Source organism: Prunus mume, linkage group LG6, assembly GCF_029339155.1.
Source record: "Prunus mume cultivar Tortuosa linkage group LG6, ASM2933915v1, whole genome shotgun sequence".
NCBI classification, from domain to species: Eukaryota; Viridiplantae; Streptophyta; class Magnoliopsida; order Rosales; family Rosaceae; genus Prunus; species Prunus mume.
In genome coordinates, this window is record NC_142703.1 from 7,567,443 (window position 1) to 7,595,437 (window position 27,995).

The window sequence follows — 27,995 nt, forward strand, 5'->3', positions numbered from 1 at the left end:
GGCAAGAAGAGCTGCCACAAATAAAAATCTTGTACTGGTAATGTGTAGAAAGGTCCAAAACCTTTGGATTGGATTCTTATTTTTTGTTGTTGCATTTATGGATTTAAAACCCGTATTATTTCTTATAAATAAAATCCATTTTTTATTCTTGCCTAATGAGCTAATAGCTGGAAATCATTAGAATGTGAGGTATCAGAAAGAACTTTAATTCTCATTCCCCAATATCACTGGTATAAAAAAAATAATTTAAGAAATAACTCTATCCTAATTAGCTAAAGTGGTATTTTAGCCCTAAACCCTAAAATATCATGACAAAATTGTATATTAAAAGAGTATAGCCGACCGGCTGTACTATTTGAATATATTATTTTAATGGTATAACCGTGCGGCAGTACTCGTGGGATATATTCGAATATTTTAAAGGTATAGCCGTCCGGCTATACACTTCAAATATATTCGAAACCAACACGAAGCTTGCACTTGCACTTGCAGTCGCAGCCGTTTTGCTTCTCCATAAGCGCTTCGAAGCTTCAAAGACTCTCTCTCTCTCTCTCTCTCTCTCTCTCTCTCTCAAGCTTCCAAAAAAAAAAAAAAATTTCTTTCGTTTCGGCTGCTGTGTTGATTGGATTGGATTGGACTCTCTCTATGAAAACCATCAAATGTCATTCAGCTATTGAAATCTCCACTAAGATAACAACTCTGATGCTATAAGGGAGTTAGGCAGCCTGGGCTGGTCTAGGCAGCGCCTAGGTGGCCTGGGAGGGTCTAGGCGGCGCCTAGGCGGCCGGGGCGGGTCTGGGCGTCCTTTTTTTTTTCCCTTCAACTGAAGACAGACGAAGCTTGCACTCGCAGAGTTATGTGGTGCGCGAGTGAAATGAAGAGACCGAGAAACGAACACGAAGCTTGCACTCGCAGTCCAATCTTCAAAATTCAAATACTCGGTCTTGAGCCTCTACTCAAGCTTGGATTTTTTTTCTTCGGTTCGGCTGCTGTGTTGATTCGATTTTTGTTTGTGCTTTTCTGTTATTGAAGTTGGCAACGTCAGATGAACATCCAAGGCAGTTTCTTAGTATGCCAGAAGAAGCCCAGCAGATGGTTCTTTAACCTGGGGCACACATTGCAGTTTGGCATTGGATTACACCATGCCGGTCTGAATGACAAAGATGGATCTCTGGTGACGTGGACGACTATATTTCGGTGAGTGTGCGTTTGTGCTGTGGCTTCTCTTGTTTGGTTGCTGAGAACATGTTGAGAGACCCAGGAAGAAATTGAGTAATTTGTTTACTGGAATTATGTTTATTTAACAAAACATAGATATTAAGTATATATTGTGTAATACCAGCTGGCTGGCTATTGTATTTGGTTTTGTGAAATTCTAAAATGTTATATTATTTTATCTTTTGTGTGATATTCTGTAGCAATCCTTTTCAGGAATGTTTTCAGAATTTAGAGAGAATACAAGCTAATTTCACAAGGAGGAGAAGCCATAGAAAAGCATAACGCAGTGATGACTTTGATTGCACACTATGCTTGAAATTACTATATGAACCTGTCACAACTGCTTGTGGGCATTTCATGCCTATTTCAGTCAATGGATCGAGGTGAGTGTTTTGCTGTTATTGATTCTATTTAATTGAGTTAGTCTATATCTATCTTCTAATCCCTTTTTAGTCCTTGACTTGTGTTAATTTTCCTAGGTAATAAATGTCCTTTGTGCCCAACAGTTCTTTTCATTACTCCTAGAACATGTGCTTATAATAATTGAATGAGATGCTTGTATTATTTGACATCAGAATTGTTGCTTTATGGTTTTCTATACCTATGCTGTTTGTAATGGACGTGGTTGCGCATCCCCCAGGAGTTCCACCTATTATAGATTAAGTCTGGCATTCTCACTTTTACAGAGTATAATAATTAGTGGATTTGTGGTTTCTAGATTTCGGAAAGAAAAAAAAATTCCAAGTAATATGAAATTAGAATGATATGTGCGTTCTAATTTTTTGTGCTTAATTAGTGTTATAGCTTTCAGAGTTTACCAAGATTGTTTGCTTCAGTTCTGACACCTTCAATATCTTCTTTTTGTTTTTCCCATTGTGACACTTAATGACATTAAACAAAAGAAATTCCCAGAGGAATTTGCCGAAAGGAAGTTGGAGAACGATACAATGACAAACTTTGGTGTTGATATGATGCCACTCTCTGTAATGGATGGTGTCCTCCCATTTCAGAAGTTTCTGCTACCCATTTTTGAACCTCGGTATAGACTTATGGTAAGTTGGTTAGCAGTTTGTATTTTTCACATATGACTTTCATAAAATATTTAAACGTAGAAGTGCATTTGCTGCAAAATAACTATGTTGAAAATGTTATCTAGCAAGTTTTGTATGCCTACTTGGTACTTTTCTACAGTCCATGTGATCCATGTGTTTTGTTGTTTTTGTTGAATATTCATAGATTTTTGCTTGTACCTTGTCACTTAAACAAGGGATAAGGAGTATAATGGAAGGCATCTGTCGGATGGGAATGGTAGATTAGTGTCACTGGTCCTTTTCTTTCCCTTTTAACTTCCATAAGGTACATAAAGTTCGACCCAAAGTATAAGTTTCACTGATTGTGGCTTGTTTTTAATTTTGTAGGTTATCATTGATTCTTCAACAGGTTCAATAGCTGATTTTGCTTGTGAAGTGGAATTTACCAAGTAGGTCTTTCATCCTCCTCCTTTCCTCCTTAATTTTCTAGTATGCAGAATGTCATTTGTAAACTCCACTACCATGCTTCCTCCTTTTAAAGAAAAAAATTATTATTTATGTAGGTGTGAACCACTTCCAGATGGACGTTTCTATTTAGAGGTTAGATACTAGCGCCTTTGACTTCAATCTGTACTTTTGCGCTCTGTTTACATTGGTTTAATGCATTATGAATGCTAAAACTGATCTACTTTTCATTTAATGAACAATTATCCTTTATTTTTTGTCTTTATTTATACACCCGAGGCTGCAAATTAACTATTAGGCTTATCTATGATATATATTTCCATATCAGAACGTATTTTGTTTGAAGTTATGATCTTTTTTTTTAATGATCCATTCACACACTTATAATAATACTATTTCATGCGGATTGAAAGTCACTGACGGTTTCGTATAATTCGATCTTGGGACCAAGATGGATGAGTTGTCTTATGAGATGTCTAGCCATTCATTTGATCTTTAGTTACTGCTCTTGTTCAATATTTTTGTCTTTTGATGTGCTCTACCGTATGGGTACAGGACATATATCCACCAGAAGGGTCTAGAGAGAGAGAGCAGACGTAAGTTCTTGACAATTTGGTTTGCTGTAATCTCTCTATTAGAGTGTGCTCTTTTCTTTTATATTTTATTTTTAAATTTTTTGTTGTAGAGAATAGTAAAAAGCTTGAGTTAAACTTGATCTGGTGCTTATCAATTCTTTTGAGTTATTTATTTATTTATTTAAATTTTTTTATTAATAAATTGGGCACACGTTTTTCTAGATGCAAAGTTGCGTAGTTTTCAACTTCAATTGGCAAAACTTGGGATACAATCATCAGAGCTTAAAGTGTTGTGGATGAGGCATCTTATTTTACATGTGACATGTGACCTAATGGAATTTGGTTGTAAATCTTCAAATGTATTATAGTTGTCACTGAATTAAGTCTAATAATGAACTCGGAATTTACCTTCTTTTTGTTTTTTTTTTTTGATGGGTTATCTTCATAAGTTGAATCTCTTAGTACTCTATAATAGGTATATATGGATGAGCTTTAAGAATATCCTAAATCATATTAATATTACTGCCTGATTGAGATTGCATGTTTCAATTTGGTGGTCAGTTGTAATAGTTGGAAATGAAGGATTAGTTTTATTAGGTTAAACCTTTTGTTCCATTGAAATGTCTGTCATATTCAGATTTCATCTTTAGGAAGCTTCTGCTTGTAACATTTGGGGAGGATCTTTATCTCTAGATCAACATGTCTTATTTATATGTAATGTCAGTGTACATAAGAATGGTTCCTTCCCCTATTCTTGTGTTCAGTATACCTACGTGCCCTTTTGATGTATGATAGTATCTCTTTACAGATCGAAGACAACTTGAGAGACTTCTCGGCGTGGAAGTGCTAATGCCTTCAATACAAGATCCCGAGCGTTTCAGCTTCTAGGTAATTTTATATTTCTCTATATTAAAATTGAGTATATTGTGAGCTGTGATTGCCAGTATTAATGTATGATTGGATGCAGCTTGCTTCTTTATCAAACCGGCATCCTCATGAAAGGTTGGATCTCCTGCGCTCCGCACTTTTCTCCCCTCTTAACGTTGGGAATTTCAGGTGCACGTGGGTATGGTATATGCAAGAATGAGATGATACTTCTCATCTAACACGTTGTTTGAAATTTCATTTAGAATAGTTTATATATATATATCAATGCCATATGACCTCTGATACCTTCAATTTATTTCAAAACTCCTCTTCGTTGTCTCATCAGATTATTTTGTATCCAATTTTTCATCTGCAAAGAATACAACGCGAACTGATATATCTCATAACAAAAGAGCAGGGTTGTCAAGTGCAATGAGAAAAAGGTTGTCATTGGGTTTAGTTCATAATTATGATGGATACATTTTAGAAAGTAAATTCTTACACAAGCAATTTTATACTATGAAATTCAAGATTCTTTTATCCCCAAAATGTTGGTAGATCCCTATTTTTTGTTGTCGTATTTATAGGTTTAACCCGTATTATTTCTTATAAATAAAATACATTTTTTTATTCTTGCCTAATGGACTAATAGCTGGAAATCATTAGAATGGGAGGTATCAAAAAGAATTTAAATTCTCATTCCCCAATATCAATGGTATAAAAAAACAATTGAAGAAATAACTCTATCCTAATTAGCTAAAGGTCTCAGTCCCCATTAAATCTCCACCCCTATTCAGACGCAGACTGGGCAGGTGACAAGAATGATTTTTCATCCACCAGTGCTTATGTCATCTATCTTGGGTGTAATCCCGTCTCCTGGAGTTCTAAAAAGCAAAAATCTGTTGCAAGGTCTTCCACTGAAGCTGAGTACAGGTCAGTAGCTAATGCAGCTGCCGAGCTCAACTGGCTTTGCTATCTCCTCACTGATCTTGGTGTTCAACTGCCTTGCTGTGATGTACATCAACTGTCCATCATATTGAGCTATTAAATCATTCTCATCACTCCTCGCATACAATTCAGTCACTGTTAGTCCTATAGGATCATCTGATGTTACAATTGGTTCAACATTTTTCGCTTGAAAGTACCGCTCACCAGAAAAGTGAGAATCCTCCTCAGCAAAGGATTGGTCATCATCTGCCCAGAGTAGAGGAGAAGCTTACTTCAGCCAGTATATATGACAGGTATGCCATGAGCATCATAAGAGCAACCTCGCGATCTGTAGAGTGCCTGAATTATGTCAGAAACCAAGTTGTGTCAGGAAAAAAAATCTTCTCTAAGACTGCTGTGGTTTCAACATAGAAATAAAAAACCTTGAGACGCTAAACAAAACAGGACCCTAAAGCTCTAGGCATGACTTGAATATATAAATTATGACAATATACCTGCCAAAATAAAGCTTTTTAATAATGTAAGCACTGAGCAGCCCTGCCTACAAGAGAGAGAAGTTATACCAAGGTACAAAAAACGAAAACAATATAGCACACTTGTATATATGGACACGGAATAGAGACGGGTACTTACAAACACTCCTAGCATGGTGCTTGTGAAAAACAAATATAAGAAGTTGCCCATAAAATGCAAAGCAATTCTGGAATCAATGTGAGTGAGATCAAAGCTCTGGATAGCATTGAAAAGCACCACAGATGTAGCATCGTTAACAACACCCTCCCCAAATACAAGACTATAGAGTAAAGGTGTCTCATCCTGATTGAGCACCTGGACCATTGGGTAAACAACTTTAGTGTTGAATAGTTGGTGTTTATTTATTTGAAAAACTCAGACGCAACATTGATATGTGCCCTACCTGCAACGTGCATACAGAATCTGTTGCAGCAAATATTGCACCAATTGCTGCAAACAGGAGCTTAAAATAGTTAGACCACAAATAGAATTTCAAGAAACAAATAAAACAAATAAAATGATATTACCAAGATAATCCCCTATCTCCAGCGAACCAATGTCCAGTTTCTTAAATATTTGTGTAGCACCTGAGTCAAGCAAAGACACAATAAGTTAAATGTTCAGATTTCTGTATCACACATTGTCACTTGGGTAATCGATTTCATGGGCCAGAAACCAGGCCTCATCTTCAATAGGTTGTCTCATGTATCCCACTTCAGCATATTCATCAGAGTCCCAATACTCGTTTGGATAGTCAACAGATTCACTCAATCCGTCACCAACAGTCGCAAAACCAGAAACTGGATGTATCCTCTGCAATCCCCTGACTTACAGACAGCCAACTGCCTCCTACAATGGCCATCTAATGCCAAGACATGCTGTCATATTGAGAAAATATGGTTTGTTTACGTTGCGGAAGGGATTCGAAGTTGGGATTTGGGTAAAGAAGAAAACAGAGAGGAAGAGGAAGAACTGGGTTTTGAGGGCAAAGTTGCGGGTTCTTGATCTTCTCCTTTTGAAAACATTTTTCGGTTGGATCATTCGCAATCAATCGAACTCTTGATGCGAACCTGAATTAGCATAAAGGTGTCAGAAACATTTCAAACAAAAATATCACACTTAACCAAGATTTCAGTCAAAGCCAATCAACTACAAACTAATTGAATAAATAAACAAAGTTATATAATATCAAAATGCCACTAAGAACAATAGAACAGTATGTCTCATCCACATTTGATTCGATAGGAGAAACGTTAATGAACATTAGCGTCTTGGCATTACCACCAAGTGAATCACTCATCAACATCGTCAATTTATCGTTCTTGTAGGGTATGTGTTGATTTCGTTCAGAAAAGCTTTGATAACATCTCCGAGTGCTGAAAGTGATTTATTAAAACTAGCTTCTTTAAGTTCACTGCCTGAAGAGCGTGACTTTTTATTTCTTTCCGAACCAGCCAGATCCACGAAACTTAGCTACACATTAAAGGAAAGGCATTATGAGCATAACTTCACATGAAACACTAAACCATGCCTTAAGTGAATGCAAACTAACGTGCATGAACAAATATTCATTCATTTATTATGGAAAACATCGATATACCTTTCCTCTTCCAACTGATTGAAGTTGAAGGTTGGTACTTTCAATGAAAATTGAAAGTATGACATGAGATCTTGAACCTTCTGCATTCATTTGAGTTCCAGATATATGTCTTTGTTCTAAGCCGCTTTGAATGACGTTTTTCATTTCATCATATGTTGAAATTGATAGAACCGTTGCATTTTCATCAAAAACCATACCCTAACATCACAAATGAAACATTGAGAGCGAACTTAAAAGAAGGTGATACTAATCAACAAATTAGGCCAGATACCAAAACGAAATATTTAAATAACGTAGAAATTTAAGGAGCAGATATGCATAACAACTCAAAACATTCGCCAGTGGCCATGTGGTTTTTATAAGACTGGCGAATATTTTGAGTTGTTATGCATATCTGTCCTAAATTTCTACGTTATTTAAATATTTCGTTTTGGTATCTGGCCTAATTTGTTGATTAGTATCACCTTCTTTTAAGTTCGCTCTCAATGTTTCATTTGTGATGTTAGGGTATGGTTTTTGTTGAAAATGCAACGGTTCTATCAATTTCAACATATGATGAAATGAAAAACGTCATTCAAAGCGGCTTAGAACAAAGACATATAGCTGGAACTCAAATGAATGCAGAAGGTTCAAGATCTCATGTCATACTTTCAATTTTCATTGAAAGTACCAACCTTCAACTTCAATCAGTTGGAAGAGGAAAGGTATATCGATGTTTTCCATAATAAATGAATGAATATTTGTTCATGCACGTTAGTTTGCATTCACTTAAGGCATGGTTTAGTGTTTCATGTGAAGTTATGCTCATAATGCCTTTCCTTTAATGTGTAGCTAAGTTTCGTGGATCTTGCTGGTTCGGAAAGAAATAAAAAGTCACGCTCTTCAGGCGTGAACTTAAAGAAGCTAAAAGTTTTAATAAATCACTTTCAGCACTCGGAGATGTTATCAAAGCTTTTTCTGAACGAAATCAACACATACCCTACAAGAACGATAAATTGACGATGTTGATGAGTGATTCACTTGGTGCTAATGCCAAGACGCTAATGTTCATTAACGTTTCTCTATCGAATCAAATGTGGATGAGACATACTGTTCTATTGTTCTTAGTGGCATTTTGATATTATATAACTCTATTTATTTATTCAATTAGTTTGTAGTTGATTGGCTTTGACTGAAATCTTGGTTAAGTGTGATATTTTTGTTTGAAATGTTTCTGACACCTTTATGTTAATTCAAGTTCGCATCAAGAGTTCGATTGATTGCAAATGATCCAAACAAAAATGTTGCTTCAAAAGGAGAAGATCAAGAACCCGCAACTTTGCCCATACCTTCAATTTTCATATTGGTGGTGGTCGAAACATCCTCAGCTACGAAGCACGAATACACTGGTTGAGGTTCGTATCCCGTATCAAAATCCCAAGCTAGTTCCCCTTACCTGACAATTGTAATTTAAAAAACATTTTGGGTCAGATATAAACATGTGGGTTCAAATATAACAAAAAAAGACAGTAAATCAACTTTTGCTCCTTGGATAGCATCATGCATGAGATAGGCTTTATGTGAAAGTCTAATAATACTAATGAAACCTTTGTTGAAGAATAATGACATGCCAAAAGATGGACAGAAGGCAAATATTCCAAAGGCAAGTACAACACAAAGAACAAAATCTAATTTCGAGAATCTACTTCCATTTTTGTTCTCTTTACTCCTTTTTTTTCCTTTTTTGGGACAACTTGTGCAGGACAGGTACAAATGTACGTGTTCTAGTTCTGTGGCTGCAACTAAATAGCTGAATGCAAGGTAGGGAGTGAAACGACAACGTTTTCACGCTCTCAAAATCTAAAATTGATCTCAAATAACTATACTATTAGCAATAGCATGAGGAGAGGATCGAAATCCATACCGGGATCGGCAACGACGGCCGTCGGAACAGCCGAAAAAGGTGTCGACAAACTCGAAACCCTCGAAGGTTCTTGGAGCTCGCGACGGCGAAATGAGGCTGGGCTCTCCGGGGCTGGGCTCAAAAGTGGTTCGCTGGCCTCCTCTAGTCATTTTCCGACCAGTTACACATCTAGCCATGGCCGGAGCACCAAGATCGTCGGCCAAAACTGGCCGACCTGGTTTTTGCGAAAGGAGAGAGACGAGAGAGAGAGAGAGAGAGAGACTAAAAGGATAATAAAGGTATTTGATTTAACTAATTGAACTAAAAAATTGTAACAGCTGTTAGTTTTGGATTTTTTTTTGGTGTGTTTCTATGTTTTAAATAGTGTAGGATATATTTATAGTTTCACGTATGGGAATGGGTGTTTCACTAATTTTGTATTGTATTTATATCAGTGTTTTCAAAGGCATGCTTTCGCATGCGTCGAGCACGGCGTCGGCGCGAGGCGGCAGGAAAAATCTGAGCCGGTCGGTGTTTCTCGAGTTACACATTTAGCGCTGGGAAGGCTTTAGAAGGCGTTGCAAGGCATGGCGGCGCAGCGAGGCGAGCAAGATGTGCGGATCTCGAAACTTCGAACCGGAAGAAATTTGCGAGTTTGCAAATTGTGTGCGAGGAAGACGACTTCGCGAGGAAGACGACTCCCTTTTATTGTTTTTTTAGGTTAAATGTCATAAGGTTTGTAGTGTTTTAAAAACAATCTTCAAGTGAAACGGCGTCGTTTCACTTGGAGTGTGTTTTAAAAAAAAAACCACCAGTTTCTATTTTTTTTTTCCTGACCTTTATTGGAATAAACTTAAGGCAAGAAGAATTAATATCTTTCTTGCCTTTTCTAACTCCAACCGGCTGTAGCTTTTCTACTTACCCTTTTTTTTCCCCCTAAATTAATATACTAACACATGGACTTTCTACCTTTACCAGATAATCTCCATCAATTTCAAGAATTCTCTTCACCTTTCAACTTCAAGTAAGTCATTTTATTTCTCTCTTTAATTATATTGTATTATTCCTAAATTTTTCTTATTAAAATAAATTAATGTTCAAAAGGCTTACGCCTTGCATGTACACCTCGCCTTGTAAATTAAATGATTTAACACAGGATAGCTGCATTAGAAGGAAGAAAAGGTAAAAGAAAAACCACAAGAAGGTAAGCAATGCGGCAAGGATTTTAAGAATTGAAACACTTATGTGGCAATTGAGCAAGGATGACACACACACACATTTGATAAGTAACATGAGATTCTCTGTTGCACATAATCCAAATCTGCATGGTTCTTAACTGATCAATTTGCTTGGATAATATAACCATACCATCCAGGAATGAATTATTACATGATCAACTTGCAGACCCTACACTGTAGAGAAGCTGAAGTCACTGGTTTTCAAGTATCCTGCATAAACTGTGTTGGATTTGTAGATGTCATAAAAGATAGAAGTACCATGATGTAGAAAAGTAGAAGACAAGAGCTCGAACAAACTTCAGTCCAATCCGAATGTAATCTTGCACACACCAATGAAATCAGCTATCCATTGTAACATATCTGGAAACTCCACAGGTAGCTGATACACATAAAGCAAGACAATGTTGAGGCCTGTATACAAGTGAAAAGGCGTCCCCCAGTTAAAGTGTATGCAATCTATCTTCTTTCATCTTCCATGTTTGCTATTATCTATACTTCTTGAAATTACTTCATGTTCATTATCCAAAAAGAGGACCATGATATGCAGACACGTTCTTTCAGATGTGCCAAAATAAGATGCTAATTTATATCAGATACGCTAAGTATTATATACTTAGGCATCCCATATCATAATTGGCCATGAATCAAGTGCTAGATATGACCTCTTGTTAAGTGTCGCACCAAAAGAAGAAGGATGTACCTGGCTTAATTATACTGCTTGGCAACAAGAACATGAATACAGTGGAAATGCAGAAAACTAAACTCCCAAGCATCTCCATACGGAAACCAAACCACTCATTGGACCCATTGTTGTGGAAATCCATACGTGAATTGGCGTTAACCCGTTTAACATTTTCCTTGGAGAACATGTTCTGCATTCTGCAAGAGTGGATTGTCATAACTCCGGATATGCTCCCTGAGAAGTGATGGATAACAGGAGCTTTTGTGATCGAATCGAGTCGAGTTAATTCAGGAGATGATGCAAGATAGTAACCCTAAAATCCAAACAGTAGAAAAATCTCAGCATATAACTAAGGCCACATTCATAAAACAAGAGATTTTACTTTTCCAGTGTAGCACATTCATATATCTGCATAGGGGTGCTTCAGTTCAAAACATTTATATTATCTGTCTAACAAGAGTTGGATTGACCAACAGTATTAATGACAAAGATCATAGAACTAGATATTTTATTTTCCTGTCTAACACGCATTTGTTAAACAAGAAGAACACATACATTGCAACATTATAGATCTTACACTGATAAATATCAACAACATGATAAAAAGAATGACATACCCAGTACCAGATATTAAGCCAAATAAGTGGAATCAGCAAGAATACTGTTGGCCACAAATTTTGGCATACAACGATAAAGATGGCAAGCACAGTGATGTACATGGCAATGGTCATAGCCAAAATGAAGGGAAGAAATTGATAGATATTCATCTGATCAGTTGATGCCTGGTGGGTGATAAATTTTCATCAGTTAGCAAAGAAGACAACGTATACAATTTAGATTAAATAGAGAATAGGATCTCTCATCAACTATGAAAAAAACTAATGCTTAAACAGAAAAAGAAAAGGTGAGCAATTCTAACTCACAAACTTTGTAAACGTGCAAGCTCGCTTTGCCTGTTTCTTTCTCCTCTTCTTTGATGAGTTTAGAAGTCCTGTTATCAGACTTTGGTTGGTCCAAAGAGTTGTTTCCACCATTGGCTTCCCGGTGGTTCGAAGAGAGTTGTGGAGATATTTGAGGACTGGGGGAACTTTTGCTGGGAATAGTGGTGCTCATTTGAGGTTTCATGGGCAGCTACTAGCTGTTTGAAATCCAGGCCAGAATTTAGCAAATCATTAGACTTTCCAGCCTGTACTATCATCCCATCTCTCATGACCTGATATTATTTGGAGGTAATAAGTTTAAATAAATATATAAGTACAAGGGATAAATGTGTGCAAACTGCAATTATAATCTTACCAAAATAAGATCAACATTATGCAAGAAGTCAACTTGATGAGTTACAACTAAAACCGTCTTGTTTTTAAGCACTCCCCTCACACATTCCTGCAGAGAAGTATAAATCATGATCAGTAGAACATTATGCATACAAATCAAATTCAATGAGTGTCACTTTGTACTGTTTTTTTATTATCTTAGCACATTTAGACTATGAAAGTAAAAAAGTGTTCAAACCACTATATTAAGAACAAGCTTGAATGTTCAATCACTGTGGAATCAAAAGTAAATCATTTATTTACTATCAAATGTAGTAGAAAATCTAACGCAATGTCACCTTAAATATTTCTGATCCAGTATGAGCATCAACAGCGCTGAAAACGTCATCGAGAAGATATATGTCACAATTTTGATATACAGCCCTAGCAAGTTGTATCCTCTGTTTCTGGCCACCACTTAGGTTGATGCCATGCTCTCCTATCTCAGTGTGATCTCCAAACTCCATTTCCAAGTCCTTCTCCAAGCAGCAAACCCTGATATAACTTCCTGGTATCTATCTCTGTCCATTGGCAAACCAAATAATATATTTTCTTCAGTAGTCCCATTTTGAATCCATGATGTTTGAGCAACATGGGCAGTTGTTCAACAAACTCGTACCTGTTATTCAAAAAGTTTATTCATTCAACAAGTACTTGATTAAACTGAAGCTTTTTGAGTGAGTTATGACCTGGTTATAAACTTATGGTTCAGTGGAGGGATTTTATGTCATAAGAGACATCTAGAAAAGGGTTTAATGGTATCAAATCATACCTTTCCGGATAACTTGTGCATCTCACCAAGAATTGAGGCTAGAAGGGAAGACTTTCCAGATCCCACTGTTCCTACAATAGCCGTTAGCTCCCCTTTATTGACATTCAAATTTATGTGCTTCAAATCCTCTTCTTTGCTTTCATCATCCCAGCTAAACGCGCCATTTTTAACCTCCACAGCAGTTCTACTATCACAGCCCTTGTCTCTGTCCACCGCATCGTCCACCAATTCCCTACTCATCATATAACGGTCCAACCTCCCAAGAGATATCATAGCTTGAGAAATTGAAATCATAGATTGTGGGAAGGTCCTGATGGGATCCCGCAAATTGTTGAAGATGCTTGTGGTTGTGAACAATGTCCCGGCATCAAGCCAGACACCCAATAAGAGTACAGTGCCAAATGTGAGAGTTGATGTAAGTACTGGGGTGCACCACATAACCACAGAGATTGAGTACATGAACTTGGTCAGCCAGCTAAACTCCGACTACGGAAAGCCGGAATTCTCTTATTAAAGTGCTCCTCCCAAGCCTGGAATTTGATCACACGCATGTAGTTAAGCATCTCGTTTGTTGCCTTCATTCTTGAATCCTGACACTTCATCACATTAGATTGGAACCTGTTGTTCCGTCTCGTGCCCAGCAAAACAGACACAAGAACACACATGATTCCTACTACAGATGTGATCATTGCTGCACCAAGGCTGTTATACAGAAAGAACATTGCAATGGCAAGTTGCACTGTCATCATCCATATAGCATGCACTTAGCATTTTTGACAACAAAAACGAAAGAAAAACTAATGCAGAATCATGCTATCACATTTACCTCAGTTACTAAGCACGCAGAGATTGTCAGTATCTATAAGTTTTCTGCGTCCAGAATTTCTCCATAACCATATCAAATGATAATTCAGACTACTAATTATGGTGATGATGAGGGAGACAGTATGAGACAAGCTTAACTTATCTAAATTACCAAAAAAACATAACTGAAGAAAACTCAACAAGGAAATCAGCACCCCAATCCAAATGCATGCTAAATTTTTGAGTTGCAATTAACTACACCAGCTGGTCAAGTGCAACACATCCACTTGAAATAATTTTGTTACTACAATAACATGTTTATTACAACAAATTAACAAAAGGCATTTTCATTTAAAAACCTGTTAGCAGCAGCAGAGGCAACACAAACCCGCCAAGAAATCTCCCCATGAGAGGCCCTTAGAACCAATCCAATCACTTCAAATTCAAATTGTCATCATTGGGTTTTCGATTAACATCAAAATCACGAAAACCCATTTCCCAAAGACTTTGAATTTCCTCAGAAACGACCAATTCGAATAGAATCAGAAGATAGATGGCTGCACTTTAAAATCGTATATATTTAAAGCGTACAGCCGTGCGGCTATACGCTTTAAGTATGATATTTTCAAAGTACAGCCGTGCGGCTATACTCTTTAACTAGGCTTAATTATGTAAATGCCCCCTGTGCTTTCCAACTTATTTCAGATTACCACCTATGTTTGCAAACGGCTCAAAATACCCCCCAACGTTTAAACAACCGTCTCACGTTACCCTTTCCGTCAGTTTTTTTGAAGTTCCGTTCTGAACGTTATCTGTTCATTTCCAAAATTCCAGCAATGCAGCCTATCCCCTTTGTTATTGTTCATCCGACCAATTTTGGGCTGCCATCTCCTCCTCTGGCCACCCCAAGCGACGACATGGGTATCAAAAGAACCAGCACGCTGTCCTCTACCACCCTCACATCTCATCCGCTACCAACAGCCGTCTAGATCGCCGAAAAAGTAAGAAATTGGCCTATTTTTACCCAAAATCTTCATCGCTCGTTCGGGCGATTTGAGCACCATTTGCTTCGATCCAGGTATGGTTTTTAACCTCTCAAGCTATTCTTGCTGCTAGTTGTGTTGGTTATGAGAAATTTCTGAGTTTTGGAAGGTAAATAAGCGATGAACAGTAACAAAGGAGATGGGCTGCTGTTCGGAATTTTTGGGGGGGATGAATAGTAACGTTAATGAACTTCAAAAAAACTGACGGAAAGGGTAACGTAAAACGGTTTTTTAAACGTTGAGGGATACTTTGAGCCGTTTGCAAACACAGGTGGTAATCTGAGATAAGTTGGAAAGCACAGAGGGCATATACATAATTAAGCCCTTTAAATATAATATTTTCAGAGTACAGCCGATCCGCTATACCTTTACAATATTCGAATATATTAGAAGGGTATAGCCGCCCGGCTCTACTGTTTAAATATAATTTTTTCAGAGTCAAGCCGTTCGGCTATAACGTTAAAATATTCTAAATATAATATTTTCAGCGTACAGCCGCGCGGCTCGACTCTTTAAATATAATTTTTTAAAATATTCTAGTAGACCCTTCAATTTGATTGAGCAAGCGATTTTATAAAACCCAACTTCAACTGCACTTTCATATAAGACCAACTCAAATTATTGAATCCATTTCCTCTAGATCACATTTATTTAACACAGGATAACTGCATTAGAAGGAAGAAAAGGTAGAAGACAAACCACAAGAAGGTAAAGCAATGCGGCAAGGATTTTAAGAATTGAAACACTTACGTAGCGAAGTAGCAAGGATGACACACACACACATTTGATAAGTAACATAAGATTCTCTGTTGCACATAATCCAAATCTGCATGGTTCTTAACTGATCAATTTGCTTGGATGATATAACCGTACCATCCAGGAATGAATTATTACATGATCAACTTGCAGACCCTACACTGTAGAGAAGCTGAAGTCACTGGTTTTCAAGTATCCTGGATAAACTATGTTGGATTTGTAGATGTCATAAAAGATAGAAATACCATGATGTAGAAAAGTAGAAGACAGAAGCTCGAACAAACTTCAGTCCAATCCGAATGTAATCTTGCACACACCAATGAAATCAGCTATCCATTGTAACATATCTGGAAACTCCACAGGTAGCTGATACACATAAAGCAAGACAATGTTGAGGCCTGTAAACAAGTGAAAAGGCGTCCCCCAGTTAAAGTGTATGCAATCTATCTTCTTTCATCTTCCATGTTTGCTATTATCTATACTTCTTGAAATTACTTCATGTTCATTATCCAAAAAGAGGATCATGATATGCAGACACATTCTTTCATTTTCCAATTCTAGGTTATTTATTTCTTCTTTTTTGGATTGCCAAGGATGGTTCAATTTTATTACACTTTCTATGTTTTATTTTTTACATTTTCATTTTGCTTGAATGATGCTTCTAAGTAAATTATTGCACAAGCAATTTTATAATACGAAATTCAAGATTCTTTTATCCCCAAAATGTTGGTGGATCCCCTTTTTTTGTTGTTGTATTTATGGGTTTAACCCGTATTAATTCTTATAAATAAAATCCATTTTTTATTCTTGCCTAATGGACTAATAGCTGGAAATCATTAGAATAGGAGGTATCGGAAAGAATTTAAATTCTCATTCCCCAATATCACTGATATAAAAAAAAAATAATTGAAAAAATAACTCTATCCTAATTAGCTAAAGTGGTATTTTAAAATAACATGACAAAATTGCATAGTATAGCCGCACGGCTATACTATTTAAATATATTACTTTCATGGTATAGCCGCTCGGCTATACTCCTTAAATCATGATCAGTAGAACATTATGCGTACAAATCAAATTCAATGAGTGTCACTTTGCACTGTTTTTATACTATCTTAGAACATTTAGACTATGAAAGTAAAAAAGTGTTCAAACCATTATCTTAAGAACAGCTTGAATATTTCTGATACAGTGTGAGCATCAATAGCACTGAAAACGTCACAATTTTGATATACAACCCTAGCAAGTTGCATCCTCTGTTTCTGGCCACCACTTAGGTTGATGCCTCGCTCTCCTAATCAGTTTGATCTCCAAACTCCATCATTTCCAAGTCCTTCTCCAAGCAACAAACCCTGCCAACTTCATGGTATCTATCTCTGTCCATTGGCAAACCAAATAATATATTTTCTTCAGTGGTCCCATTTTGAATCCATGATGTTTGAGCAACATAGGCAGTTGTTCTACAAACTCGTACCTGTTATCCAAATAGTTTATTACTTCAACAAGTACTTGATTAAACTGAAGCTTTTTGAGTGAGTTATGACCTGGTTATAAACTTATGGTTCAGTGGAGGGATTTTATGTTATAAGAGACATCTAGAAAAGGGTTTAATGGTATCAAATCATACCTTTAAGGATAACTTGTGCATCTCACCAAGAATTAAGGCTAGAAGGGAAGACTTTCCATATCCCCCTGTCCCTTTATTGACACTCAAATTTATGTGTTTCAAATCCTCTTCTTTGCTTTCATCATCGCAGCTAAATGGGCCATTTTCAACCTCCACAGCAGTTCTATCACAGCCCTCGTCTCTCTTCGCCGCATCCTCCACCGATTCCCTACTCATCATATAACGGTCCAACCTCCCAAGAGATATCATAGCTTGAGAAATTGAAATCATAGATTGTGGGAAGGTCCTGATGGGTTCCCACAAAATGTTGAAGATGCTTGCGGTTCTGAACAATGTCCCGGGCTGGCATCAAGCCGGACACCCAATAAGAGTGCAGTGCCAAATGTGAGAGTTGATATAAGTAGTGGGGTGCACAACATAACCACAACATTGGCAGAGATTGAATACATGAACTTGGTCAGCCAGCTAAACTCCGACTCGCGGAAAGCCTGGATTCTCTTATTAAAGTGCTCCTCCCAAGCCTGGAATTTGATCACACGCATGTAGTTAAGCATCTCATTTGTTCCGTCTCGTGCCCAGCACAACAAACACAAAAACGCACATGATTCCTACTACAGATGGTATATACTCCGTGTTTTTTTTTTTTGGTTGTCAAATTAATAGTCTAGCCGGTCGGCTATACGTTTCAAATATAAAAATTAGGTCAGATATCTTCTTCTTCCCAGCGTCGCCTTCTCCTTCCTCTCTCTGTCTCGATCTCTCTCTCTCTCTCCGTCTTTCTTCCTAACAAGCAGCAGATCCTGCGCACTTCAACCGCCCTTCCTCCACTCCTCAACGGCAAAACGCCCGCCCAGACCCTCCTAGGGCCGCCTAGGCCCGCCTAGAGCCGCCTAGGGCTTCCTAGAGCCGCCTAGACCCTCCTAGGGCCGCCTAGGCCTCCTAGGCTGGCGCCCAGACGCTGCCTAGCTCCCTGGCGCCTGCCCTTGGATGCCACATCCTGGAAGGGTACCTCTTGGTGTACCGGAACTGACTTAAGTTGGTTCGAAATTGAAAGATAATTAGCTTTCGGTTGGCGTGGAATTAGGATTACACTGTTTTCACAGTCATGTGGCAGGTCACTAGTGAATCAACCTTCCTAGTCTGATGATCTTGTATTGTAAAACCACAGCAAGGTAAGCAATGCGGCAAGGATTTTAAGAATTGAAACACTTACGTAGCTAAGTAGCAAGGATGACACACACATTTAATAAGTAACATAAGATTCTCTGTTGCACATAATACAAATCTGCGATCAACTTGCAGAACCTACACTGTAGAGATGCTGAAGTCACTGGTTTTCAAGTATCCTGCTACATAAACTGTGTTGGATTTGTAGATGTCATAAAAGATAGACGAACCATGATGTAGAAAAGTAAAAGAGAGAAGCTCGAACAAACTTCAGTCCAATCCGAATGAAAAGTTATCTTGAATAGACCAATGAAATCAGCTATCCATTGTAACATATCTGGAAACTCCACATGTAGCTCATATACATAAATCAAGACAATGTTGAAGCCTGCATACAAGTGAAAAAGCGTCCCCCAGTTAAAGCACATGCAATCTATCTTCTTTCATCTTCAATGTTCACTATTATCTGTACTTCTTGAAATTGCTTCATGTTCATTATCCAAAAAGAGGACCATGATATGCAGACACATTCTTTCATTTTCTCATTCTAGGTTATTTATTTCTTCTTTTTTGGATTGCCAAGGATGGTTCAATTTTATTACACTTCCTATGTTTTATTTTTTACTTTTTCATTTTGCTTGAATGATGCTTCTAAGTTCTTTCCTTCGTTTCAGGTTCATATATGAGGACTGGTTCATGCCTCACGCTCGGCTATATGACAAAAAATATATTTACCACGTAGAGCCCAGCAGCTATACTCGTTAAATTAAAAAATATATTTAAAGACGCCATAAAATAAAATAAAAAAAATATTTAAAAAGTACAGCCGATGGACTAGACTCTTTAATTAAAAAATAATATATTTAACGGTTATAGCCGGTCGGCTGTACTGTTAAAATATTCGTACAGCATATAGCCGCGCGGCTAGATTGTGTGAATATAATATTTTAATAAGCCAGTCGATCGGCTATACCTGTAAAATACTCGAATATATTCATGTGTATCGCCGTGCGGCTGTACTGTTAAACTACTGGAATATATTCGGAGTATAGCCGCCTGGCTATACCGTTAAAATATATCCACAGAGTATAGCCGTGCGGCGTAAAGCTTTAAATATAATATTTTCAGAGTACAGCCGTGCGGCTCTACTGTTAAGGTCGGCTGTACTGTTTAAATATAATATTTTAATACTATAGCCGCAAAATATTCGAAGAGTATAGCCGGTCGCGGTTTTCATGTCTAATTCTGTTTTTCTTTTATATAAATTTTATAATAAAAAATTGTCTTCAGTGTGAATTACTTGGAAATCATGAGGCAAAGACTTGTTTTGACTTATGGAAATTTTGAATGGAATTGTGAGACATGCATGCTTAACCAATAATCTACCAATCTACCACTTAAAGATACCAGGCGTTGAGAAAACTTCATTTTTACTCAATTTTATATAAAAAGATCCCAGTTGTGTTGTGTAGAGCATTGATCCATAGGAAGAAGGAAGACCCCCTACATAACTTGACTGGTCATTGGAAAATGAGAGAGAGACATAATACAACTAATTTGCATAAACAGCACCCTTGTCAAGAAGGTTTCAAGAAATATAATGTTCTCATCTAAACATATTCTAAATAGAATAGAGAACTGTAGGTGATAAACTGGATTAGATTAGCTACTTCATATAGTGATTGCCACTAGTCTAAGAGGCAGGCTTCATGTGTACTTCCATTGTGTTGATAATTCCAGCACAGGGCGGATCTTCATTTTTATTTTAACGATGGGACGACTCCCTTTATGTCACCCTTTGGTGTTATTTTTCCAGGAAAAATGCAGGCAGTGATTCTTGGAAGATTTGCCAGCACAAAAGGAATCACCGGAAGCAACGATAGAGAAACCAAAGATGGTTGCTTATAGTCCTGATGAACGGTTGGCATACTCCTGAACCAATGCCCCAAACAATGATTGTCTCTCAAGCAAGCGGGACGGTTTGTCAAATTCTTTAGCCAGTCCTGTTAAAAACACAGAAACAAAAGAATATGAGCTACAATTTTCGTGTGGTAAATAAATGCCGAACGCAACAAGGACGAAAGAGCACAAACCTGCATCTACTACTAAAACTCTATTGCAGTCCATCACTGTAGGTATTCTGTGAGCAATGCTGATTATTGTACATGTAGCAAAATCCTCTCGGATGATCCTTTGTATTACAGCATCAGTCTGTGAATCAACTGAAGCCGTGGCCTCGTCCATGAACAAGAGGCGGCTGTGCTTTAACATGACTCGCCCCAAACAGAGAAGCTGTCTTTGCCCCACGCTCCAGTTACCTCCGTCATCAGCCACTATTAAATTAAAATTTGATGGAAACAGTCAGTACCTAATCCTAATGCTAGCATGTCAGTTCCATTTGGTTTTCAATAACCAGAGAGTTACATACCTAAAGAATTGAGTTTATCAGGTTTTGCAGCTACCACATCTTTAAGTTGGCAGCGTTCAAGGCTCTACCCAAAAAAAATTACATTAAGATTTAACAAATAAACATACAGCATTGTTTCATATAACCTGACATGGGTTACTCCTATGTAATCAGGAAACCAGGTAGCAATGTGTTTACCTTCCAAATTTCTTCATCTGAATAAATTCCTACTGGATCAATGTTGCTTCTCACAGTTCCCTCAAAAAGTACAGGTTCTTGAGGAATGATTCCGAAGCGGGACCTGAGATCATGAAGTCCTAATGTGGTTATATCAATCCCATCGATGATGATTTTGCCCCCTGACGGTTCCACCAGCCTAAAGAACACTTGGACCAAAGTTGATTTCCCGCCCCCTGTTCGACCGACAACACCAATCTTCTCACCCCCGTGAATGCTTAGACTAATGCCTTTGAGAACCAAGGGTGTATTTGGACGATATCTGACCTGTTTTCCATAAAATTAAAAACATCATCAAAAGGAACAGGGCCCTTTTAGCTGGAGAAAAAGTAATGGAGATGACCAACTAATAACAACTTGCATTCAGACCACTTCATTTCTCCTTCCACTACACTATCCATGGCAGATGTACTACAAAGATACCATTTGGAAGTCAAATGGCTAGAGTGTAGCAGCTCATGGAATGTAAGTTTGGCTTTATTTTTTCAGAAGATATAAACAGAATTGAAGATAAACTACCTGCAAATCTTTGAGCTCGACATTGCCTTGGGAAGGCCAATTTGAAGGAGGAACACGGTCTTTTATCTCCCATTCTGCTTCTGATGGGATGTTTGTAAACTGTTTTATCCTCTCAACCGAAACCATCCTATTTTCAACAAAGCAGCTCATATAAACGGCCCAGAACAGCACACCGTTCAAGGACAATCCGTAGGAGAGAGTTAAACCAACATTCTCTGTACCATGAAGGAATAACTGATTTAGCCAAATTTCTGAAATAGACACTCATCTACTGCAGCTAATTTATATCAGATGTGTCAAAATAAGATGCTAACACACACCTCAAATCAGTAAGACATTATAATAATAACCATAAACTGAAGCATAATTATTATTTATTTCGGCATCGCATATCACGAGTGACCAAGAATCAAGTGCTAGATATGAGTGTTGCACAAGTAAAAAAGGGATGGGAGGATTTACATACCTGGCTTTATAATACTGCTTGGCAATAAGATCATGAATACAGTGGAAATGCAGAGAATTAAACTCCCAAGCATCTCCAAACGGAAACCTAACCACTCATTGGATCCGTAGTTGTGGAAATCCATACGTAAATTGGCATTAACACGTTTAACATTTTCCTTGGAGAACATGTTCTGCCTTCTGAAAGAGCGGATCGTCACCACCCCTGATATGCTTTCTGAGAAGTGATGGATAACAGGAGCTTTTGTGATTGAATCCAGCCGAGTTAATTCACGAGATGATGCAAGATAGTAACCCTAAAATCCAAACAGAAGAAAGATCTTCAGCATATAATTAAGGCGACACCAATAGTTACAGAGTCATATGGTTTTGGTTTAAAAAAAGTTTTTGCCATCAATTTTGACATTTTTGCATTCATGGATAAGCCAAAATGTCAAACTTTGCCAGTAATTCAAAGGATCAGGAGTTGGATTCATACACATTATTTAAAATGACCAATACATGGCCACAATCATATTATTCTTGATGACCAATAACATGCATGACCAAGATCATAGAAAAAGGTGCTTCAGTGCAATCCATTCACATATGTCTAACACATTCATTGCAACATTATAGTTAAATATCAACAGCATGATAGAAAGAATTAACATACCCGGTACCATATATTAAGCCAAATAAGTGGAATCAGCAAGAATATTGTTGGCCACGAATTTTGGCATACGATGATAAAGATGCCAAGCACAGTGATGTACATGGCAACGGTAATACCCAACATGAAGGGAAGAAATAGATCGATATTCGTCTGATCTGTTGATGCCTGGTGGGGGATATATTCTCATCAGTTAGAAAATAAGACAACATCAAGTATGACAAAAACTAATGCTTAAATAGAAAAAGAAAAGGAAAGCAATTCTAACTCACAAACTCTTACCCTACTCAGAATTCTTCCAGAAGGTGTAGTATCGAAAAATGACATGGGGGCATGCAGGATGCTGTGAAGAATTTGCTTGAAAAAAATTTGAGCTGTCGAAAGCCCCACAATCGTCACAGAAAATGCTCTTACCGATACCACAAGAAATGAAATAGCAGCAATAATAGCATAGACGGTTATAAAGACAGATGGCTTGAATGCCACTGCACGATCTGCTGAAGTTTCATAGGACAGCCAGTAATCACCCGCCATTAGAGTTGCTTGCCACAAGAGAGACAATGACAACACCAACACCACACCCCACCATCCGTAAGCCTCTGTGCAATAAACTTTGTAAACGTGCAAGCTCACTTTGCCTGTTTCTTTCTCCTCTTCTTTGATGAGTTTAGAAGTCCCTTTATCAGACTTTGGTTGGCCTAAAGAGTTGTTTGCACCATTGGCTTCCCGGTGGTTTGAAGATGGTTGAGGAGATATTTGAGGGCTGGGGGAACTTTTGCTGGGAATAGTGGGGCTCATTTCTACAAGCTCCATGGAGGTTTCATGGGCAGCTACTAGCTCTTTGAAATCCAGGCCAGAGCTTAGCAACTCATTATACTTTCCTCCTTGTACTATCATCCCATCTCTCATGACCTGATATTATTTGGAGGTAATAAGTTTTAATAAATATATAAGTAGGAGAGATACATGTGCAAATTCCAATTATAATTTCTTTGGTCACTAAACTGATGAGAAACCAAAATGAAAAAGATTCTCAAATACCTACCAAAATAAGATCAACATTATGCAAGAAGTCAACTTGATGAGTTACCAGTAAAACTGTCTTATTTTTAAGCACACCCCTCACACATTCCTGCAGAAAAGTATAAATCATGATCAGTAGAACATTATGCATACAAATCATATTCAATGGGTATCACTTTGAACTGCTATTCTTTACAAGACCTTATTTATTTTCATCACATTTAGACTATGAAATTGAATAGTGTTCAAACCACCATTGTAAGAGCAAGCAAAACCGCTCAATCACTGTGGAATCAAAAGTAAATCATTTCTTTACTATCAAATGTAGAAGAAAATCTAAAGCAATGTCACCTTAAATATTTCTGATCCAGTATGAGCATCGACAGCACTGAAAACGTCGTCGAGAAGATATATGTCACAATTTTGATATACAGCCCTGGCAAGTTGTATCCTCTGTTTCTGGCCACCACTTAGGTTGATGCCACGCTCTCCTATCTCAGTTTGATCTCCAAACTCCATCATTTCCAAGTCCTTCTCCAAGCAGCAAACCCTGACAACTTCCTGGTATCTCTCTCTGTCCATAGGCAAACCAAATAAGACGTTTTCTTCAATGGTCCCATTTTGAATCCATGATGTTTGAGCAACATAGGCAGTTGTGCCACAAACTCGTACCTGTTATTCAAAAAGTTTATTAATTCATCAAGTACTTGATTAAACTGAAGCTTTTTGTGTGAGTTAACTTATGCCCTGGTTATAAACTTATGGTTCAGTGGAGGGATTTTATGTCATACAAGACATCTAGAAAAGGGTTTATTGGTATCAAATCATACCTTTCCGGATAACTTGTGCATCTCACCAAGAATTGAGGCTAGAAGGGAAGACTTTCCAGATCCCACTGTCCCTACAATAGCCGTTAGCTCCCCTTTATTGACATTCAAATTTATGTGTTTCAAATCCTCTTCTTTGCTTTCATCATCCCAGCTAAACGCGCCATTTTTAACCTCCACAGCAGTTCTACTGTCACAGCCCTCGTCTCTCTCCACCGCATCCTCCACCAACTCTCTACTCATCATATAACGGTCCAACCTCCCAAGAGATATCATAGCTTGAGAAATTGAAATCATAGATTGTGGGAAGGTCCTGATGGGCTCCTGCAAAATTTTGAAGATGGTTGTGGTTGTGAACACTGTCCCCGCATCAAGTCGGACACCCAATAAGAGTGCAGTGCCAAATGTGAGAGTTGATATAACTACTGGGGTGCACCACATAACCACAATATTGGCAGAGATTGAGTACAAGAACTTGGTCAGCCAGCTAAACTCTGACTCACGGAAAGCGAGAATTCTCTTATTAAAGTGCTCCTCCCAAGCCTGGAATTTGATCACACGCATGTAGTTAAGCATCTCATTTGTTGCCTTCATTCTTGAATCCCGATTCTTCATCACATTAAACTGGAACCTGTTGTTCCGTCTCGTGCCAAGCACAACAAACACAAGAACACACATGATTCCTACTACAGATGTGAGCACTGCAGCACCAAGACTGTTATACAGAAGGAACAATGCAATGGCAAGTTGCACTGGCATCATCCATATAGCATGCAGCTGTAGCATCATGTCAGAGAGCTGTTGGGCATCAACAGCCATGTAATTCACAATCTGTCCAACCCCATGAGCCTGCCGGGCTGAGCATGACAACCTCAAACCCTTCTTGTACAAAGAAGTAATAAGAGTGGAACGAATGAGCATCCCAAGTTTCTGGGAGTTGAAATTAAATTGGTGAGTGCTTAAAACTTCAACAAATTTTGCACATAGAAGGATCAATACAAGGTAGTATCCTTCATAAGGCGAGCTTCTTTTTCCCGCGGTGAAATCCACAAAACTTTGGATAAGCACAGGCCCTACATACATGACACAAAGCCTCACTACTGCAAGGGAAGCTGTGAAAGCAACTTCTTTCCAGAAGCACCGGAGTAATGTGGTTCGAACTGGATGGTCCAATTTTTCTTGTGGTTTTGGCCAGTTTGATTCAAAGAGAGCCGACATTTTTTCAGCTCTATGTTCCGGAGAAAGCAATGGGACTTCATCAACCTTTAGAGGGCTTTTGTACCCTTTTCTGAGCAGAGGATTCATCCAAATCCAAAAGGTCTTAGAAATTATGGAAGCTGAAGCAAAGCCAGTGACATTGGATTTGCTCAAAAGGGGTTCGTATAAATTGCTTTCTCCATTCATACCTTGTTCGAATTCTCTGTTCACTGCAATCCCAGTTGATCCTCTAAGGCCAATAACAAGAAGAACAATCGATAGAGGGAAAGACACCAGGGAAACAACATCATCCAATCTAAAACTAGGGTCCTGATTTTGTTGGACATACACCAAACGAAGTATTCCGGAGACTGTAAACAAAGAAATAACAATGAAGTTTGCAACCCAATAAACTCGAAGTGATAGCGGGTGCTTAACAGCTTCAAATCTCCTTTCATGGGCTATTACTATTGTGATCACTGCATGAGTGATGGCTTGAACTAACCAAAATAGCCCATCTACGAGTGTCCATGGCAACTCAGTGTTTCTAGTGAATGCCAAAATGCAAACAACAGTGTAACATAGGGTTAACAGAGCGCTCAGGGTCAAAGAGAGTTTAAAGCAGATAGTGGTTCTGAGATGAGCTCTGCTGTTCCTGATGAGGGGCTTGTTGAGGTCCGAGCTTTGGGTGCCATTGGAGACGAACTTTGAGTAAAGCTTTTGTATTGAAAATGCTAAGAGTGAGAGCAAGAACAAGAGGTCAACAGAGGAAAGCAGAGCTCTCTGAGGACAGGGAGAGAGGAAGATGAATCTTAGCCATTGAAATATTGCTGCTACAGAGTTATCTTCCGAGGATTGAACCACAGATGGTGAACAGGAACTAGACGTGATCCAGGACCCAGAAGACATGGTAACAAAGTTTGCAGCAGAGGCTAAAGTTACACTCTCTTATGCTGAAATTGCACCCATGTCCTTCTTCTTCTTCTTCTTCTTCTTCTTCTTTCCCTGAAAAATTAACAGAAATTTATGTACAATGTGTAAGCACTGGCCCTCCTTGTATATTAGCAGAAATGAATTCAAAATTATAAGAAGAAAGAAAGAAAGAAAGCAAACACCTTAAAACTGCTTCAATGATATAAGCAGAAAGTCACAAAACATAATAGGCCAGCGTCTCATACCCCAAAAAGATGGTATTTAAAATTTGTTTTCTTTAAAGAAGAAAGCTGAAAATAATTGAATGAAAACTAAAAACCAACTATCATCGGGTAAAGAACATATTATAATTATTTAGTCCTCAGTGTAAAGTACTTGGAAATCGTGAAGAAAGTATGAGGAATATCAGGAGGCAAAGATTTGTGCCGAGTCACCCTTTGGACCGAAGCAGAACATTATAATGACATTGTGTTGACTTTTTTGGAACATTCACAACGTTATGAGCTTTGGAGAGCTGTAACCAGGCAGAGCACATGAACAACACAAAACCAACAACAAGTGTTTTGATAGCTACGTTTATGCTAACATTCAAACAATGTTTGGTTATTTTCAAAGCCATTTCTTGTCAAAGACGAAACTTGAGAAGAAGAAAAAAGTGAAATGATAAAATAACGAAGTATGAATTAATTAATTATAACTGAGAGGCGGACAAATCAGATGAACATGATATAATAACTATTAAATAATTGTGTATAAGGGGGTAGTTGGAGAATAATCAAAGCTACCATTCAAATCCAATCCATTCATCAACCACAGAAACAATATTTTTTTTAAAGGGGAAAAAGAAAAAGTGAACTTGACTGTGCAGAAGGCAAAAAACGAGGGCTAAAGCTGAGGCATGCAAAAGGCAAAAAAGACCCATCATCAACTAATTACCTGGGTTGAAAGACGCTTGAAGCTATGTGAAGATGAAGGTGCAGGTTCAGGTTGAAAGGTGGACGACCACAAGCAAGCAAGCACACTCAGATTTCGAAGCCGCTGCTGCTTCAATAATTTAGTCCAAGGGAAAATCCCAAGGCACCAAACACGCTTCACTAGAAACGTGTCCCTTTTATCTGCTCCCTTGCTCTCTCTGCCTGCATATAGGGAGAGAACGAGAGAGAGAGAGAGAGAGATGTTTTTGTTTGTGTGATATTAATTTTTCTGGGCGTCTATGTATTATTAGCTTCACGGT

The 27,995-nt window shown here is 38.0% G+C and overlaps 3 protein-coding genes and 1 pseudogene across 6 annotated transcripts; 1 reads left to right on the forward strand and 3 right to left on the reverse strand.

Annotated features, from left to right (window-relative positions):
- The first annotated feature begins 507 nt into the window (after positions 1 to 507).
- On the forward strand, positions 508 to 4,395 carry LOC103343939 (uncharacterized). Of its 2 annotated transcripts, XM_089055502.1 has the most exons (9): positions 508 to 1,197; positions 1,432 to 1,601; positions 2,121 to 2,270; positions 2,455 to 2,526; positions 2,637 to 2,698; positions 2,813 to 2,849; positions 3,270 to 3,310; positions 4,098 to 4,177; positions 4,257 to 4,395. In XM_089055502.1, exons 3-8 carry the CDS (start codon positions 2,166 to 2,168, stop codon positions 4,111 to 4,113), a joined length of 333 nt encoding a protein of 110 aa, XP_088911628.1. In that variant the 5' UTR covers positions 508 to 1,197; positions 1,432 to 1,601; positions 2,121 to 2,165; the 3' UTR covers positions 4,114 to 4,177; positions 4,257 to 4,395. The 2 variants fall into 2 exon arrangements, with proteins under 2 accessions (XP_088911628.1, XP_088911629.1); XM_089055503.1 differs by lacking the exon at positions 2,455 to 2,526.
- Positions 4,396 to 4,831: 436 nt separating this feature from the next.
- LOC103343937 (sodium/hydrogen exchanger 1-like) lies at positions 4,832 to 6,229 on the reverse strand (the record flags this gene model as incomplete). Its single annotated transcript, XM_016797205.2, has 5 exons — positions 4,832 to 5,443; positions 5,599 to 5,645; positions 5,738 to 5,932; positions 6,021 to 6,067; positions 6,145 to 6,229. Coding segments are annotated over 5 exons (471 nt in total), but the record flags the coding sequence as incomplete, so codon positions are not given.
- Positions 6,230 to 10,304: 4,075 nt separating this feature from the next.
- Positions 10,305 to 14,458, reverse strand: LOC148916005 (ABC transporter C family member 14-like; annotated as a pseudogene). Its single transcript, XR_016128243.1, has 7 exons — positions 13,105 to 14,458; positions 12,632 to 12,951; positions 12,316 to 12,402; positions 11,943 to 12,232; positions 11,637 to 11,801; positions 11,038 to 11,332; positions 10,305 to 10,748 (listed from the first exon to the last, which is right to left on the reverse strand). The product of XR_016128243.1 is annotated as an ABC transporter C family member 14-like (transcript).
- Positions 14,459 to 20,045: 5,587 nt separating this feature from the next.
- On the reverse strand, positions 20,046 to 27,992 carry LOC103333923 (ABC transporter C family member 14). Of its 2 annotated transcripts, none has more exons than XM_008236837.3 (12): positions 27,698 to 27,992; positions 24,635 to 26,833; positions 24,156 to 24,476; positions 23,827 to 23,913; positions 23,064 to 23,693; positions 22,785 to 22,949; positions 22,131 to 22,425; positions 21,665 to 21,879; positions 21,107 to 21,412; positions 20,930 to 20,993; positions 20,595 to 20,834; positions 20,046 to 20,504 (listed from the first exon to the last, which is right to left on the reverse strand). In XM_008236837.3, the coding sequence occupies exons 2-12, from the start codon at positions 26,735 to 26,737 to the stop codon at positions 20,404 to 20,406; spliced, it is 4,527 nt and encodes a 1,508-aa protein (XP_008235059.1). In that variant the 5' UTR covers positions 26,738 to 26,833; positions 27,698 to 27,992; the 3' UTR covers positions 20,046 to 20,403. The 2 variants fall into 2 exon arrangements, with proteins under 2 accessions (XP_008235059.1, XP_008235061.1); XM_008236839.3 differs by lacking the exon at positions 27,698 to 27,992 and adding an exon at positions 26,944 to 27,124.
- Positions 27,993 to 27,995: the final 3 nt, after the last annotated feature.